The following is a 13,238-nucleotide window of genomic DNA, read 5'->3' as shown; positions in this document are numbered from 1 at the left end:
AGAGTATGTCAATATTCTTAGCAACAACCGCTAGCAGTGGTGTGGCATAAGGATGATGATACATGCGATTGGTCATTAATAAAAAACCGTTTACCATAAACAAACTGAAAATCGATTCTGCTGAGCATTTTGTAAATTTTTTGTTTGAAAGTAATCTCATTCAAGATGTTGCTTACGGAACAACCACCCTAGAATTTGCTGATGGGTCGAAACAACTCCTTCCTAAGTCTGTCCTTACAATATCTAAGACTCAAACTATTTCTGAATACAAAGAACATTGTCGCATCGCAAACTTCAAACCTCTATCTGACAGTACCCTTTGGCAGATTTTGAAAGCCATTTAACCTGGTCAATGTCGAGCAGTGGCAGGATTTGACAAAACTACGTCAGATAGCTTGAAAGGTTTTCAAACTTTGACTGATCTAGTTGACAAACTAGAACATGATACACACCGAAATTCTTCTCTGAAGAAAGATCTTAACGACTCGAAAAGGTACCTCAAGATGAAGTATCCCCTCCACTGCACAGAGGAAAGTGAGATCAGTACCCATTGCATATCATTTGCTCTTTATTGCCCAACCGATGATAACTCTCAGCCGGAGCACGACCATGGTGATCACGATAAGGTGTGCCCCGAATGTTTTAAGTTGATCAAACTCTAGAAACTTTGAAGTTATCAGCTGAAAAAATATATTTTCGTAAGATTAAGGAAGAAGTGTTGTATGACATGAAACAGGCAACAAACCAGGTAATTGGGTGGATGAAACACATTTTCTGGGGTATGAAACATGAGGAAGTAAAAACAGTTTGCCACGGAAAACCTTACAAATGACACAGGATTTTGGTTAAGCGATCAGGCACAAAAGGTTTTAAAGTTACCGTGAAGGTCAGAGAGAATATTTTGGCTAAAAAGGGATGTCCAATGCATGTTGATGATGTTCTCCTCACAAAAACCGCAGAAAATCTCATGAAATATACATACCTGACAACATTAACACACGGTGATCAAGATGTACTCGAGACTTCATGTGTTTCAGATGTCGTAGTCAAACAAATGAAGAAAGATTTTCCAGAGCTGAAAATGTTACACAAAAAATCCGATAATGCTGGTTGCTATGCTAGCAATTCTGTAGCTGAGATTGATTATCCCATTTGTAAAAGAAACGGTATCAAATTTCAAAGACATGACTATAACGAGCCCCAAAAGGGGAAGGATCAGGCCGATAGTGCAGTAGCGAAACGTTACTTGAATGCGTATACCCATTCCGTCAATTACCGTCTCTCCACGAACAACATCAAGAAAGGGGTTCTCAACCAAGGAGGGCCCAAGAATACTAAAGTGTGTGTTGCAGAAATCGACAAGTCAAAGTGTATTTTAACGCAGAGCAAAATCAAAGATATGCAATCCTTTCACTCTGTATTATTTCATGAACTTGGAATGGTATTTTGGCAGTACTTTGATTGTGGTGCTGGCCGATTTGAATCTTATTCAGATTTAGAATTCACTTCTGAGTCTTGTAAGTGATTTTTCTGAAAGTCATCAACAACCTTTCATCCTATCATCAAAGAAACGTGCCGATAGATCTCTATGCTGCTTGTTTTCTGCCCTCAGCTTGGCTGCGTCGATACTTTTTCAACAAATGAAGAACTAAATGAACATATTGATTGTGGCGACCACCATCACCATTCAAAAACTTCAAGCATCGATTTGGTTAAAATGCATAATGCCAAACATCTACACGAAGCTTCCCCATACTATTACGTCACAAAATCAACCTTCAAATTGCTTCTCTATATCAAATGATGTTGAAAACTGCGAGTTGTATAGTGATTTCAACAAATTTGGTTGGGGTCTGACAAAAAAGACAGTCTCTCGATTTAACCAGAATCAACGCCAATTCATTTATGCCGAGTTTATGAAGGGTGAATCTATATCTGGAAAGAAAACAACAGCCGAAGCTGCTGTTGCCAAAATCCAATCATTGCGGAATGAAAATAACCAAAAGTTGTTCACTCCTGATGTATACTTGACAATAGAACAAATGGCTCGTCAGTTTTCTCGTCTAACTCGCGAGAAAAAGAAGGGGAAAACGATTGAACCTAAGGAGATTGAAGTTGTTGAGGAGACCGAGATCCTAGAAGATGAAATGGTAAACACAAATTTGATTCAAGAAACAATGGAAGCCGTAAAGTCCCATTTCGAAATCAAATCGAATGATTTTGTTTACATTGCAATTACTAAGCAGAATTCGATGAGAACGGAACATTTTGTTGGTCAAGTGGTTAAAGTTGAAGACGAAATGATTGAAGTAAATTTCTTGGCAAAGACAGGAAGCTATTACGTCTGGCCAGGAAAAGTTGATCAATCTTGGGTTCCATTTGAAACTAGGAACACCTGACATTGACCACCGATTTCATTTGATTTTTTCAGATAGTGACAACAACGACATTAAAGAATGTTGTGTATAAAGTTTACTCATTGTAAAATGTTTCATTTGTTTATATTCCAACAAGTATTCGACTTCTCAAGTAGTATTTTCTCAAACTTTGGCTTAACCAAAAACAGAATTTTATTTTCAATTAAGTAAGCAATAAGATGAATTTCCCAAATTGAGACTTTATTCGAACGAAAAAACTTGAATAGTAAATCATAGTCACAAGAAGAGAGAAACGCGTCTGGAAACGCTAAGCAATCTGATTGGCCGATGTTATTGTTTACGAACATACTAGTGCCCAGGACATCGGGCCTGCAAAAAGTAAACAAATATGGCTGATTTTTTGCTTGGAGGAGGTTGTCTTTTGCAAAATAAATGTTATATTTTTGTTAATAGCTCACCTATTTTAGAGTTGTTAATAAAAGTTATTGACTTGGGAGGGATCATATATATAGAGCAAAGACTTTTGTGTATCTTGTTTTATAATTGTCTTACTTTTCAGATCGAATTTAAGTTTAAAGTTTATGCACCAGTGCAGTCTGCCAGTACAGAGGAGGGTAGGGTACTCAGAGGGTAGGCATGTATAATTAGATTGATAGTATCTATATGGTTTGTTATTTTCCCTTTTAGTAAATTTTACACCTAACAAACTTAGGTTCATGAGATTCTGAACATGCCTGGAGAGAATTGTGCCATTGTTGGTTGTGGGATCTGTCGCAATCAAACCGACTATGGATTATTCAAAATCCCACCGCTTACATAGCCTGAATGGCGTCAAAAATTTTTGGCTCAAATCTTGAAAGGCCGAATTGTTGATGGTAAATTTAATAAAAAAATTGAATCAAGCAAAGTTTGGGTTTGTGAGAAACACTATGAACCTGATTCTATTTATCACTGTAAGTATACAAAGCATGTATAGCATGAATAATTTTTTTTTATTTTTTTTGTTGAATTACTCTTAATGCATGCTTACCTGAAGTCTTATTTTTGTAAAAGATGGAAATAAATTTTAAAGATATTATTTAAAAATGCATGTTTACTTCAGGTCTTATTTTTGTAAGAGATGGAAATAAATTTTCAAGATAATTAGTAGGTTAGATATTATATCATCGTGATGGAGGAACTACTAATATAGATGGGGCCCCGTCTACTCACGATTTTTTCTGAACTCGATAGTAGACGGGTAATTTTGGACAAAAATTTCTACAATTTTTTGTAGAAACGCTTCTGATTGGCCGATTATGTCTATTGTTCTCCCGAAAAATTTATGCAACAAAATCAAAACAAACAAAATGGCGGCTCTGATAGAGGTGATTGCAGATAGTATGATAAAATTGGTGAATAAAGATTTTGAGGTAAAATGTAAACAGTTGGAAGCAATGAAAAACATTATTGAAAGCAAGGATACTTTAGCCATCCTTCCAACCTCCTATGGAAAGAGCCTAATCTTTCAGATGTTACCGAGTGTGTGTAAAAAGCTGCCCTCCAAACCTGATAATGGAATTGTGCTTGTAATATCATCACTTCAAGCTTTGATAGCAGACCAAGTAAAATCTGCAAACAAAATGAAAGACTCACTTGGCCTTAATGCTTGTTCATTGTCATCTTCAAGCAAAATGGATAAAGTTTTATCTGGAGAATTTAATATTATAGTTGACTCTCCAGAACTATGGATGGGGGATCCAAAAACAAGAAAAGCCATGTTATCATCACCAGTTTTCACAAAGAACTTAATCTGCATTGTGGTTGATGAAGCCCATAAAGTTTCATGGGGCGTTTCAAATGACGGAGAAAAGCCATTTCGTAAAAATGTTTGGCAGAATTGGGGAGATGCGTTCATTTGTTAAAGAAAATGTACCAGTTTTATGCTTGAGTGCAACTGTTGATAAAAATTACACAGAACTTATCAAGAGTGTGTGTTCATTATCAAAAACTGTGAAAATTATCGCCCAAATATTTGTCTCATCGTTAAAGACATTAAAAGAAAAAACATTGATTGTTTTGATTGGCTGTTTAGTCTTATTTGTGAAAAAAACACTGAATGTCCTAAAGTTTTGATTTATTGCCGAACACAACAACTTGCTGGTTGGCTTTTTAAATCTTTTTTATTGAAACTGGGAATTAATATGTATAAAAACAAAATTATCGATCAAGATAATGCTATTGTGGCCCTTTTTCACGCTGACACGTTGCCTTATATAAAGGGGAAAGTTTTATTAATGCTGACATCAGATGAATGTGATTCAAATATTCGTATTGTTATATGTACAAGTGCTCTTGGTTGTGGTGTTAACTGTAAAAATATTCTTTACGTTTGTCACTTTGGAACATCCCATAATTTGGTTGAATATAACCAGCAAATTGGACGAGGTGGTAGAGGTATCAAAAAGTAATCTTATGCTCTAGCAGTTTCTAATGTTAATGTGAAAGGACTGTTGAAGTTAACAGTTTCTTATTTTTAACATTAATTGAAAGAAAAAATCAACTACATTTCGAGCACTCCAGCTAAACCTATTTATTCTCCTTATGGTGCTTATCACTAAAAATATAATTTATTTATTTTCTATAAGAATATTTTTAATCTTTAAATTTGGAAGAGTATGTGTATCTAAATCGAGTTCTTTTGGATGTTTCTTCAAAATAATCACGAGAAAACTTTGATATTTCTAATACAATATGAACGTAAGAGTATATATATTTACATCTTATTGAAAATTAAGAATAATTTCTTATATTTATAGAGGTTTTCAAACAATTTATATTTACAAGGAAAATTCTTTTTCAAATTGTGTGCATTTATTTTTTGCCCATTTCATAAATTTGTTAGTATTCAGCTTTGATAAAACATTTCCATCAAACTTTGGAAATGATGCGTATTCCACTTTTGATTTCTCTGCAAAAGGGTTTTTCTTGATCAGTTCCTTCAACAAGTTTATTACATTTTCTTTATATTTATTGTTTTTGTTGTTTCCTGAAAGTGACTTTCTGCAATTGAGGTTTGCTTCTGTATTTTCAACTAATTTTTTGAGATTAATAATTGACTTTGAAATTCGATCAGCATTTTTTTCGTTCAAATTACTTCGCAGAGATTTCAGATTTTCTTTGAGAAAATTGTCGAGATGTTCTAAATCCAAATCTCGAGATTTGTTTTTTCCAATCTTTCCTTTCGTGTTTATAAACCGTTCCAAGATCAGACTGTGAGCTTTTTCTGGTTGGAGTTTTGTTTGATTCAAGAGCTTCATGACAGAAAAAGCGTATTTACTGTTGCCAAATGCTTTGAAGTAAAGTAGGGCTAGCCTGTAACACTCCATCAAACGCGCACCATCTCCTTCTTTGATCGAATCGTCAATAGCTTTCAATAATAAGTTGAGTGTGAACAAAGCTTTTTGATACTCCAGACGATGGTTTTTGTCGGCATACCTAGAATACAATAACTATAAATTAATCTTGAGTGTTTTTCATGCTTTCATTTAAATTAAAATCGTCAGCATGATCTAAATGTTTATTATAGAAGTACAGAGCTTCAGCTTTTTTATTCGTATTTTCTTTTTAGGAACATTTATTATTTTGTTTTACTATCTTTTGATTAAAAGGATTTTCTTTTGTAAAAATCTCCTAGAAACTACCAGAAATTATATACAGTATTACACTATACTATACATACAAAATATTACAAAATTATCGAAATTACCTGTCATAAGAGTGAACTTCAACTTCGTGAGAATCTCTTTCCTCTCGACTCAAAAATGCAAAAGTATCACAACGTTTGTTGCATAGAAACACCATACGTGAATCAACTTTTCCTTTCCTTTTCTCGTATGCTTGCTGCCTATCTGTGCCATAGGAAGCTGTGTAACTGAAACAAAATTAATATACAGCATTGATCAATGAGATGTAACGTTTCTAATGAAATTAAACTTTTGTCCTAGTCAAGGTAGTTTTATATTGTTTCATTTTTTTAATTTTATATTTTTTCATATTTTTACCTGTTCACGATTGCATAAATTTTGTTGAAGAACCATTCATGTTTTTCTTTAGGATTTCCTTTCTTAATATCTGCTGGAACTGGATCATCTATGAAAATAAACATTTTACCTTTAAATTTATTTTCTTTTTCATTTTATTCTACTTACCTTTGAAGATATATATGCGAAAAACAACGAATGCAGTTTTTTATAAGACTTCGTATTATTAGAAAATATTACTGATAATCATATTACCATCGACTGTTTCCATGTTGAAATATGCCATGGTTGCAGCAAGTATTTGGGCATCCAATTCAACATCTGAAAAGTCCTTGTAATCGTTAAATGCATGATGAGGCCCTCTCTTGGCATTGGTCATATGGCTAACGTTCATTGACCACTCAGTTGTACCGTGCTGTGCCCCTGTTGTTGATTTTCTAAATATCTTGTCTTTTGTCTAATAATGAAAATAAAAACATAACATTACTCTCATGTTTATCACGACCCTTCCCATTTTATGATTTTTTGCCTTAAAATTTCCTAGGTGTCACAAACCTTCACTTCTTCAATGAAAATTATTAAAGTAGGACAAAGACACTTTATTGACCCTCCTTTCCTCGTTTTGTGGATACGATATACAAAGATGTGATGATTTTTCTAAAAGTGTTAGAAATGAGAGCTATAGAATCTAAAGTAAGTTATCATAAAAGAATTTAATACTCCTGCTTACCCCGTAAAGTGTCCTCCATAGGTGCCAATCTTCGAATTTAGGGCATAATCCTTTGAGCTTCTCATAAAGATTTTTTCCATCAAGAAAAACGTTCTGAGAGTTAGCTGCTCTCTCCTCAGAAAGCCGATCACCCCCAAGAAGAATTGTAGCGATAATCTGTTAAAAGAATTTTAAATGGTTTCTAAATTTTATTTTTTACACAGTTCTATCTGTGCTGTACTCTATTACAATAGAGCTTCCATAACTCGAAAGTTTCTTTTGAAAAATTAGGCTTTTTTTACCCTCCATAATTCGAACGATGTTTCTTTCCCCTTGAGGGTTCGAGATAGGAAATTTCACCTAAAGGAATTCGAAAAAAATTTAAAAATAACATTTTTTTTATAAAAAGAAAAAAGAAAAATTTTCATATAAAATTGTAACTCACTTCAAGAACCCCATTTTCATCTTTAACTTGTGGAACATACTTCTCTTGTATCTCTCTCATAATAGCCACCATGTCACTGGTCGTTGTCTCTGGTCTGAAGATCAATCCTAATCCAACCTGGAGGTGTTGAAAAATTGATCGAAAAAGTTTACAACAGGCAAATAAAATAGCTCCAATATCCTCCAATATTTCTTTTTTTCACCTAAATTGTGAAATTTTTCTTCTTTTCAATTATACCTAGAAGAGTTATATATCTAAAAATCCAACTTACACGCTCTGATTTTTTGGACATTTCTTCAGTGTAAATGTGTTTGATATGGTCTGGTACATTTTTTTCAAACATTTTGAAAGCTGGTAGGAATTTGACGAGAGTGCGAGCTATCAGTATTGTGAACGTCTTGGTCAAAATATCGTGAGTCTGCTCACCAGGTAAAACATCAGAATTTGAAAATTCTTCCAGGGTTTGCTTCACTATGAAAAATAATTGATTGAACATACTATACGTAGATACAGAACTAAGACTACATCAATATCTTATGATAAAATCCCAATCTTGATGATTTTGAAAAATAACCATACAGTATGATAAGCATAATATTGAGTTTGCTTCTGAGATTCTGAAATATCCCTAAGATAACTGAACCACTCTCCCGAAAATCATCTGCCTATAATTAAGATGTAACACAAAAATTTCTGAGATTCACCTCAATTACTACATTCACCTCACTACTAAAATTCTTCAAAACTTTTAAAACTAAGGTCTTTAATAAAGCCAGGGGGTTGAGAAAAATTGAAAACCTAATTAGTGGAATAAGAATGTCCTAAGTTTGACTTACCATCCGCAGGAGCAATTCGATCTTTGACTGCCATAAATTGTACCCAGTGGATGGAGTTGTTATGATTGTCTTTCCCTTGGTGTCTTGTCTTTTGTTCAAAGTCTAAGTTGTCCATAATGATCTGAAAAATATAATTCGCCTTACTTATTCAGACCTCAAGATTGAAAAGGTATTCAGAGGATCATTCTACCAACGAAAACAACTTCTAACTTATTTTTTAGGATTCCTCGGAAAACCTTGAATATCATTCTTAAAATATTTCAAAATGAAATAAAATTTCATCGATTCCATACTCACCTGGTAGCAAAAGGGTCTCGGAACAGTTGAGGCATATCTTGCAACCTGTTCTTTATCACAAATATCTATCCCTGATTTTCATTTGTAAATAATATTTCTCAATTGATTCTTTCCATTCAAGTACAACTTTATCGTGATCTACGGCAAATTCTTCATTTTTAGTCATAGCTGTTGAGTAGCAGTTTGTTACATTACATTCATTTTATTAAACCAGCCAAATGAGCGTTTTTTAGCACCTCCAGCCACTAAAAGTTGATCATTCCTAGTAGCCAATGAAGATTTTCGTTTTGGGTTTCTAAAGATGATAACAGTGGGATAATCCTTTAAATGATGTTCCCCTTTCCTTACTCTAAGGTACGAAGAAACATCCCACCCTACTTATTGAATTTTGAAAAATTTGCGGACCCACCGTTCTTATTGGGTCCCCCGTTCATTATTTTTCTAAGTTTCATTGGAAAATCCCTAATTTTGCTCTATATAGCCTAATTTTAGTTTTAATTTACCACATTGGGGTTTTCAGGAGTATATTTTCCACCCCCCCCCCCGACAATTAGGTCCCATCTTTATTATATATTTTTTTAAATTTTTGACCCCCTTTTTTCAGTCCCCTTCTATTCGGGATCTTAAAGTGGGTCTTACATACGTTACTTTAACTACCATCGAGTACAAGTTTGCACGAACTGTCTTTGCTTTTGTTGTATCGTCGTTGATCGAACCGAAACTACCTTTCAAGGCAGCTGAAAGTGTTGGGCAGGCTTGATCAACCTCATCACATAATTCACTATCCTTGAAGTTTACTATACTTTCAACAGAAGTATCTTTCATTTTTGGTAGTTCGGCTATTATTTTTGACTCTTCGTAACATTTTCTTTTTACCAAATCAAGAAGTTCAGCCTAAGGTAAGATTGAGATTGACCCAGGACTTAATAATGATTAAAGGATAACCCCAGGAATATACCAACTTTACTACGAAAAAACGTGCAAAGAGCCTGTACCTTTTAAATCAAAGTCCTCCCAAATTATGTTTGGTTATCAAAAGCATAGTACAAATATTTGTTATTGCATTGGTAAAATCATAAAAATGAAATGCTAAAGTGGACAGAACTTATTTTTATTTATAAAATTTTAAAATCTTATAATCTGGTACGTCTGAATTTTGAGAGCATTTTCAATGTTACCTCCTCGATGAATTCTTTTTGCTCAGCAACAACTTGGTTTTCCTCTTCAAAAGTCTTGTCTTTTTTGCCGGGGGTTCACAATCCTCATCTTTATGGCTTGAAAATTCTTGTTTGATAATTTGGGCTTTTTCTAGAATTTTCAGTTTTGATTGACAAGTTCTACATTCTGTGTCTGACTTTTCTGAGGATTTTTGTATTTTGTAACCGAGGGATGCCATTCGAGTTTGTACAGAAACCCCATCCCTATCACGTTTGAAAATGCCTTGCCTTGGCTCATTTGAGGTTTCTGTATCTTTATAGGCATGATTACAAATTCTACATTTAAGCGATTTGTACTTGGTTTTCTTTGTCTCCATATTCATTTGTTTTTGGTTTTCTTTATTACCATATTCACTTGTGACTCTTCCAGAAGGAAAATTATATTTTTTTGCGCTCATTTTTCGAAAAAAAATTTTTGGTTTCGCTTTCGATTTGCTATTTTTCCCGCTTAAAGCAAATGAGCTGCTTATACTTTTAGTTAGAAAAAAATGCCATTGTAATGCATAATGAGATGGAATGATTGTTCAATTACTACTCAGATTTTTCGTTTTGTTTATTTCTTTTTGTTTTTTACTGTGTTTACCTGTTGTTAAGTATTTAATTGGTTTTTATACAAAACTGACTGTCTACTTTGTAATAAAATTGTTAAAGGTTATAAATTGGAACTTAGTACAGTGGTCACACTTAGTCTTGATTCAATTGATTCAAAGTTAAGGAAGGGATGTTTTAAGATAAACGACCACGTAGTTGTAAACATTCTCTTCGTTAAAAATAAACACAAAGTTCACAATATGGCTGCCGTTCTATGGTAGTCGAAGGAGACCTTCAGTAAAAGTGTAATGTTTTGTGATAATTTTATGATTTCGAAGCTCCAAGAAGACAGAAGCACCTCGTATATTATGTCATAGAAATCTTGCAAATGTTTTTGAACATCGATAAATCGTTTTCAGGTAAAAAAAAACCCTCTGGAATGTTTTTTTTCAAAGAAAACCTTCATCTTTTTCTGACAGTCTTTACACACACTTTTTAACTTTCAGTTCGCGTTGCTTTGTTTACCTCAGCGCGCCCCATTTTTAAAGGGACATTTTTGCTAATTATTAGTAATTTATGACATAAATTTGAGCGAAATTCGTACGTTCTGATTGGCCAGTTTTCAAACGGTTTTTTTCTGGTGGCAAATTCAAAATCTCCAATTCTACCATACTAATTTTTATCTCATGTGAGCTTTGTGAAATGGAGTAAAAATTTGTATGGGTCCAGACTACTACTAATAGCGCATGTGTCTTTTAATTTGAAAATTTTTTGATTTTAAATTTTAAGATGCAACACGAAAAGTACCAAAGGAGGATGTAATTCCAACATTGAACCTCCCTGGCACGTCGTCAAACAAAACTTATGTTCCCCGCCCAATTAATGCCATTGTCAAAAGAGAACAAAACCACCAACTTGCAAATTAGTCAGGTAGAATTAGTTGAAATTTCACCACAACCCGGACAAAATTGCCATCAAGCTGAAAATTGGCACAGATGTTCTTTAGGGTATACTGAGTTACCAAAAAAAAGCTCCATCAATCCGGACAAGGGGACCACTTTTTCGGACAGTTTAAAACCGGACATGTCCGGAAAATATGTCCGAAAAAGAAGTTGTTCAAATATACAAGTATTATATATTAAAAAAAAGATAATTTCAAGACGAACAAAAAATTTGCTTACAAGAAGTCATGAAAATAAACACAGAAAGAGTTATGAGTATCAGAAAAAACCCTACTGTCCAATTATTTTGAATTATGTAGTAGTATTCCCTATTCTCAATGGCAGCAAATCTCCTTACAGCTTCAAGCCTGAGTGCCGGGTAGCGCCAACCTAGAGGGGTAGTAACTTTCTATACGATTTTTGTGCTGCTAAACATCCAGTTTATGGTATGAAGAGGTAAATAGAGTTTTAAGGGGCTTTTGAATTAGTGGGTCTTAAAAGGGCTTGGGTAAGGAATTACTATTGAGAAGCCGTTTTATGTCAGTAACATCAGTCCATATCTTTTTATCTTAGCCATGGAAATGTCTTGAAACTTGTTAAATATACTCAGAAGAAGTAGTAAAACTAAAAGCTTAGAAAAATGTTTTCCAGGGGCTCGCAAGGAGAAAAACGGGTAAAAAGAAGCCGTTTTTGCCTAATTTTGGCCTGTTTTGACCCTCTTTAACAAATTACACGCTTTAGAATACTCAAAAACTCGACAAAACATAGAAAATGTTGGACCTAATCGAAATCGTTAAGGTTACGTTGTCATTATTGGCACTTTTTAACGTTTCAGGTGGTAAAAATGCTATTTTTACCTATATTTCGCCTATTTTGCTCACTTAACTTAGCGCATCGTCATTCGTCATTCGAAACAGCTTTGACCGCCACAATCGCTAAGACTTAGTAATGAGGAGCAAGGTAAAACAACACTTTACGACCTAAGCATTAAAGCAAAAAAAGTCCGTTACAAGAAATTTCCCAGAAATCTGCTTGGACATATTGTCGAACAACCCGTACGATACAGTTCCTTAGACATGAAATAATTAATTTGGACCCAACTTTTCTGCCCGATAAAAATCAAATTGCTATACGGTCAATTGCGAACCCTAAAAACAAAACGTTGAAGCGAACCATAGTGTAAAGATGGAATACTTGGCTACGATGCGCGAGGTCGTAGGTTCAACCCCTGGTCGGGTCATTTGTACTTGATACCTCACTGCTTAATGCTCAGTATTAAAGAAAAAGATAAAGGGTAAGTGGAGTAGTCCAGGGAGAAAGAGTGGCACCTTCCTCCACCTTTGGGTTGATAGCCGAGCTTTCGGGTCGCATTTGAATGCAGCCATGGTCTATTAATACAAGTGCATATTGTAACAAATAAATAAATCATATTCTTGTAAGAGTAATTACCACGATGTCACATTTTTTTCAATTCAACAAACATTGTGTTGTACTCATGCAGGTCATTAAAAAAATGACCTAGATCTTTATATCATTAAGAAAGAATTGTTGAAAATAAATGACCAGACAACGAAATTAGCGAACGCGAGAAAAAAAACAGATATTATGTTCAATGTTGGAGGTACGGTAGAGGGAATACTGACACCAAAACATGACCTCAATCAGAACATGACTACCGTGAAAATCACATGTCGAAATCATATTCCGACCTGTGACAGCGAATATCAATAGACGATATCGGATTTAGATAAATGCAATGCATTCTGGTTTCTAGGGACTCTCAAAGGAATTATAATCCATTATAATTGATCTATTATAATTCCTTTGAGAGTCCCTAGAAACCAGAATGCATTGCATTTATC

The 13,238-nt window shown here is 34.2% G+C and overlaps 2 protein-coding genes across 2 annotated transcripts; one reads left to right on the top strand and one right to left on the bottom strand.

Moving 5' to 3' along the window:
* The first annotated feature begins 3,727 nt into the window (after window positions 1-3,727).
* Window positions 3,728-4,282, top strand: LOC136805454 (probable ATP-dependent DNA helicase RecS). The gene has a single exon (XM_067062032.1). It carries the CDS (start codon window positions 3,728-3,730, stop codon window positions 4,280-4,282), a length of 555 nt encoding a protein of 184 aa, XP_066918133.1.
* Window positions 4,283-5,132: 850 nt separating this feature from the next.
* Window positions 5,133-8,765, bottom strand: LOC136805441 (uncharacterized). The gene is made up of 7 exons (XM_067062026.1): window positions 8,391-8,765; window positions 7,826-8,025; window positions 7,555-7,671; window positions 6,656-6,857; window positions 6,422-6,509; window positions 6,127-6,291; window positions 5,133-5,855 (listed from the first exon to the last, which is right to left on the bottom strand). Exons 1-7 carry the CDS (start codon window positions 8,503-8,505, stop codon window positions 5,198-5,200), a joined length of 1,545 nt encoding a protein of 514 aa, XP_066918127.1. The 5' UTR covers window positions 8,506-8,765; the 3' UTR covers window positions 5,133-5,197.
* Window positions 8,766-13,238: the final 4,473 nt, after the last annotated feature.

Source organism: Clytia hemisphaerica, unplaced genomic scaffold (genome assembly GCF_902728285.1).
Source record: "Clytia hemisphaerica strain Z4C2 unplaced genomic scaffold, Clytia hemisphaerica genome assembly, whole genome shotgun sequence".
NCBI lineage: Eukaryota > Metazoa > Cnidaria > Hydrozoa > Leptothecata > Clytiidae > Clytia > Clytia hemisphaerica.
This window is presented reverse-complemented; position numbering and strand designations above follow the sequence as displayed.

Bases quoted from the DNA above. Each gene is read 5' to 3' on its own strand.
- LOC136805441 (XM_067062026.1), bottom strand. From the start codon at position 8,505: ATGGACAACTTAGACTTTGAACAAAAGACAAGACACCAAGGGAAAGAC. The intron at 7,672-7,825 runs GTAAGTTGGATT...CAACACCTCCAG, and splicing joins TGTCCAAAAAATCAGAGCGT to GTTGGATTAGGATTGATCTT. The intron at 6,858-7,554 runs GTGAGTTACAAT...TTTCATTATTAG, and splicing joins ATGAAAATGGGGTTCTTGAA to ACAAAAGACAAGATATTTAG.
- LOC136805454 (XM_067062032.1), top strand. From the start codon at position 3,728: ATGGCGGCTCTGATAGAGGTGATTGCAGATAGTATGATAAAATTGGTG.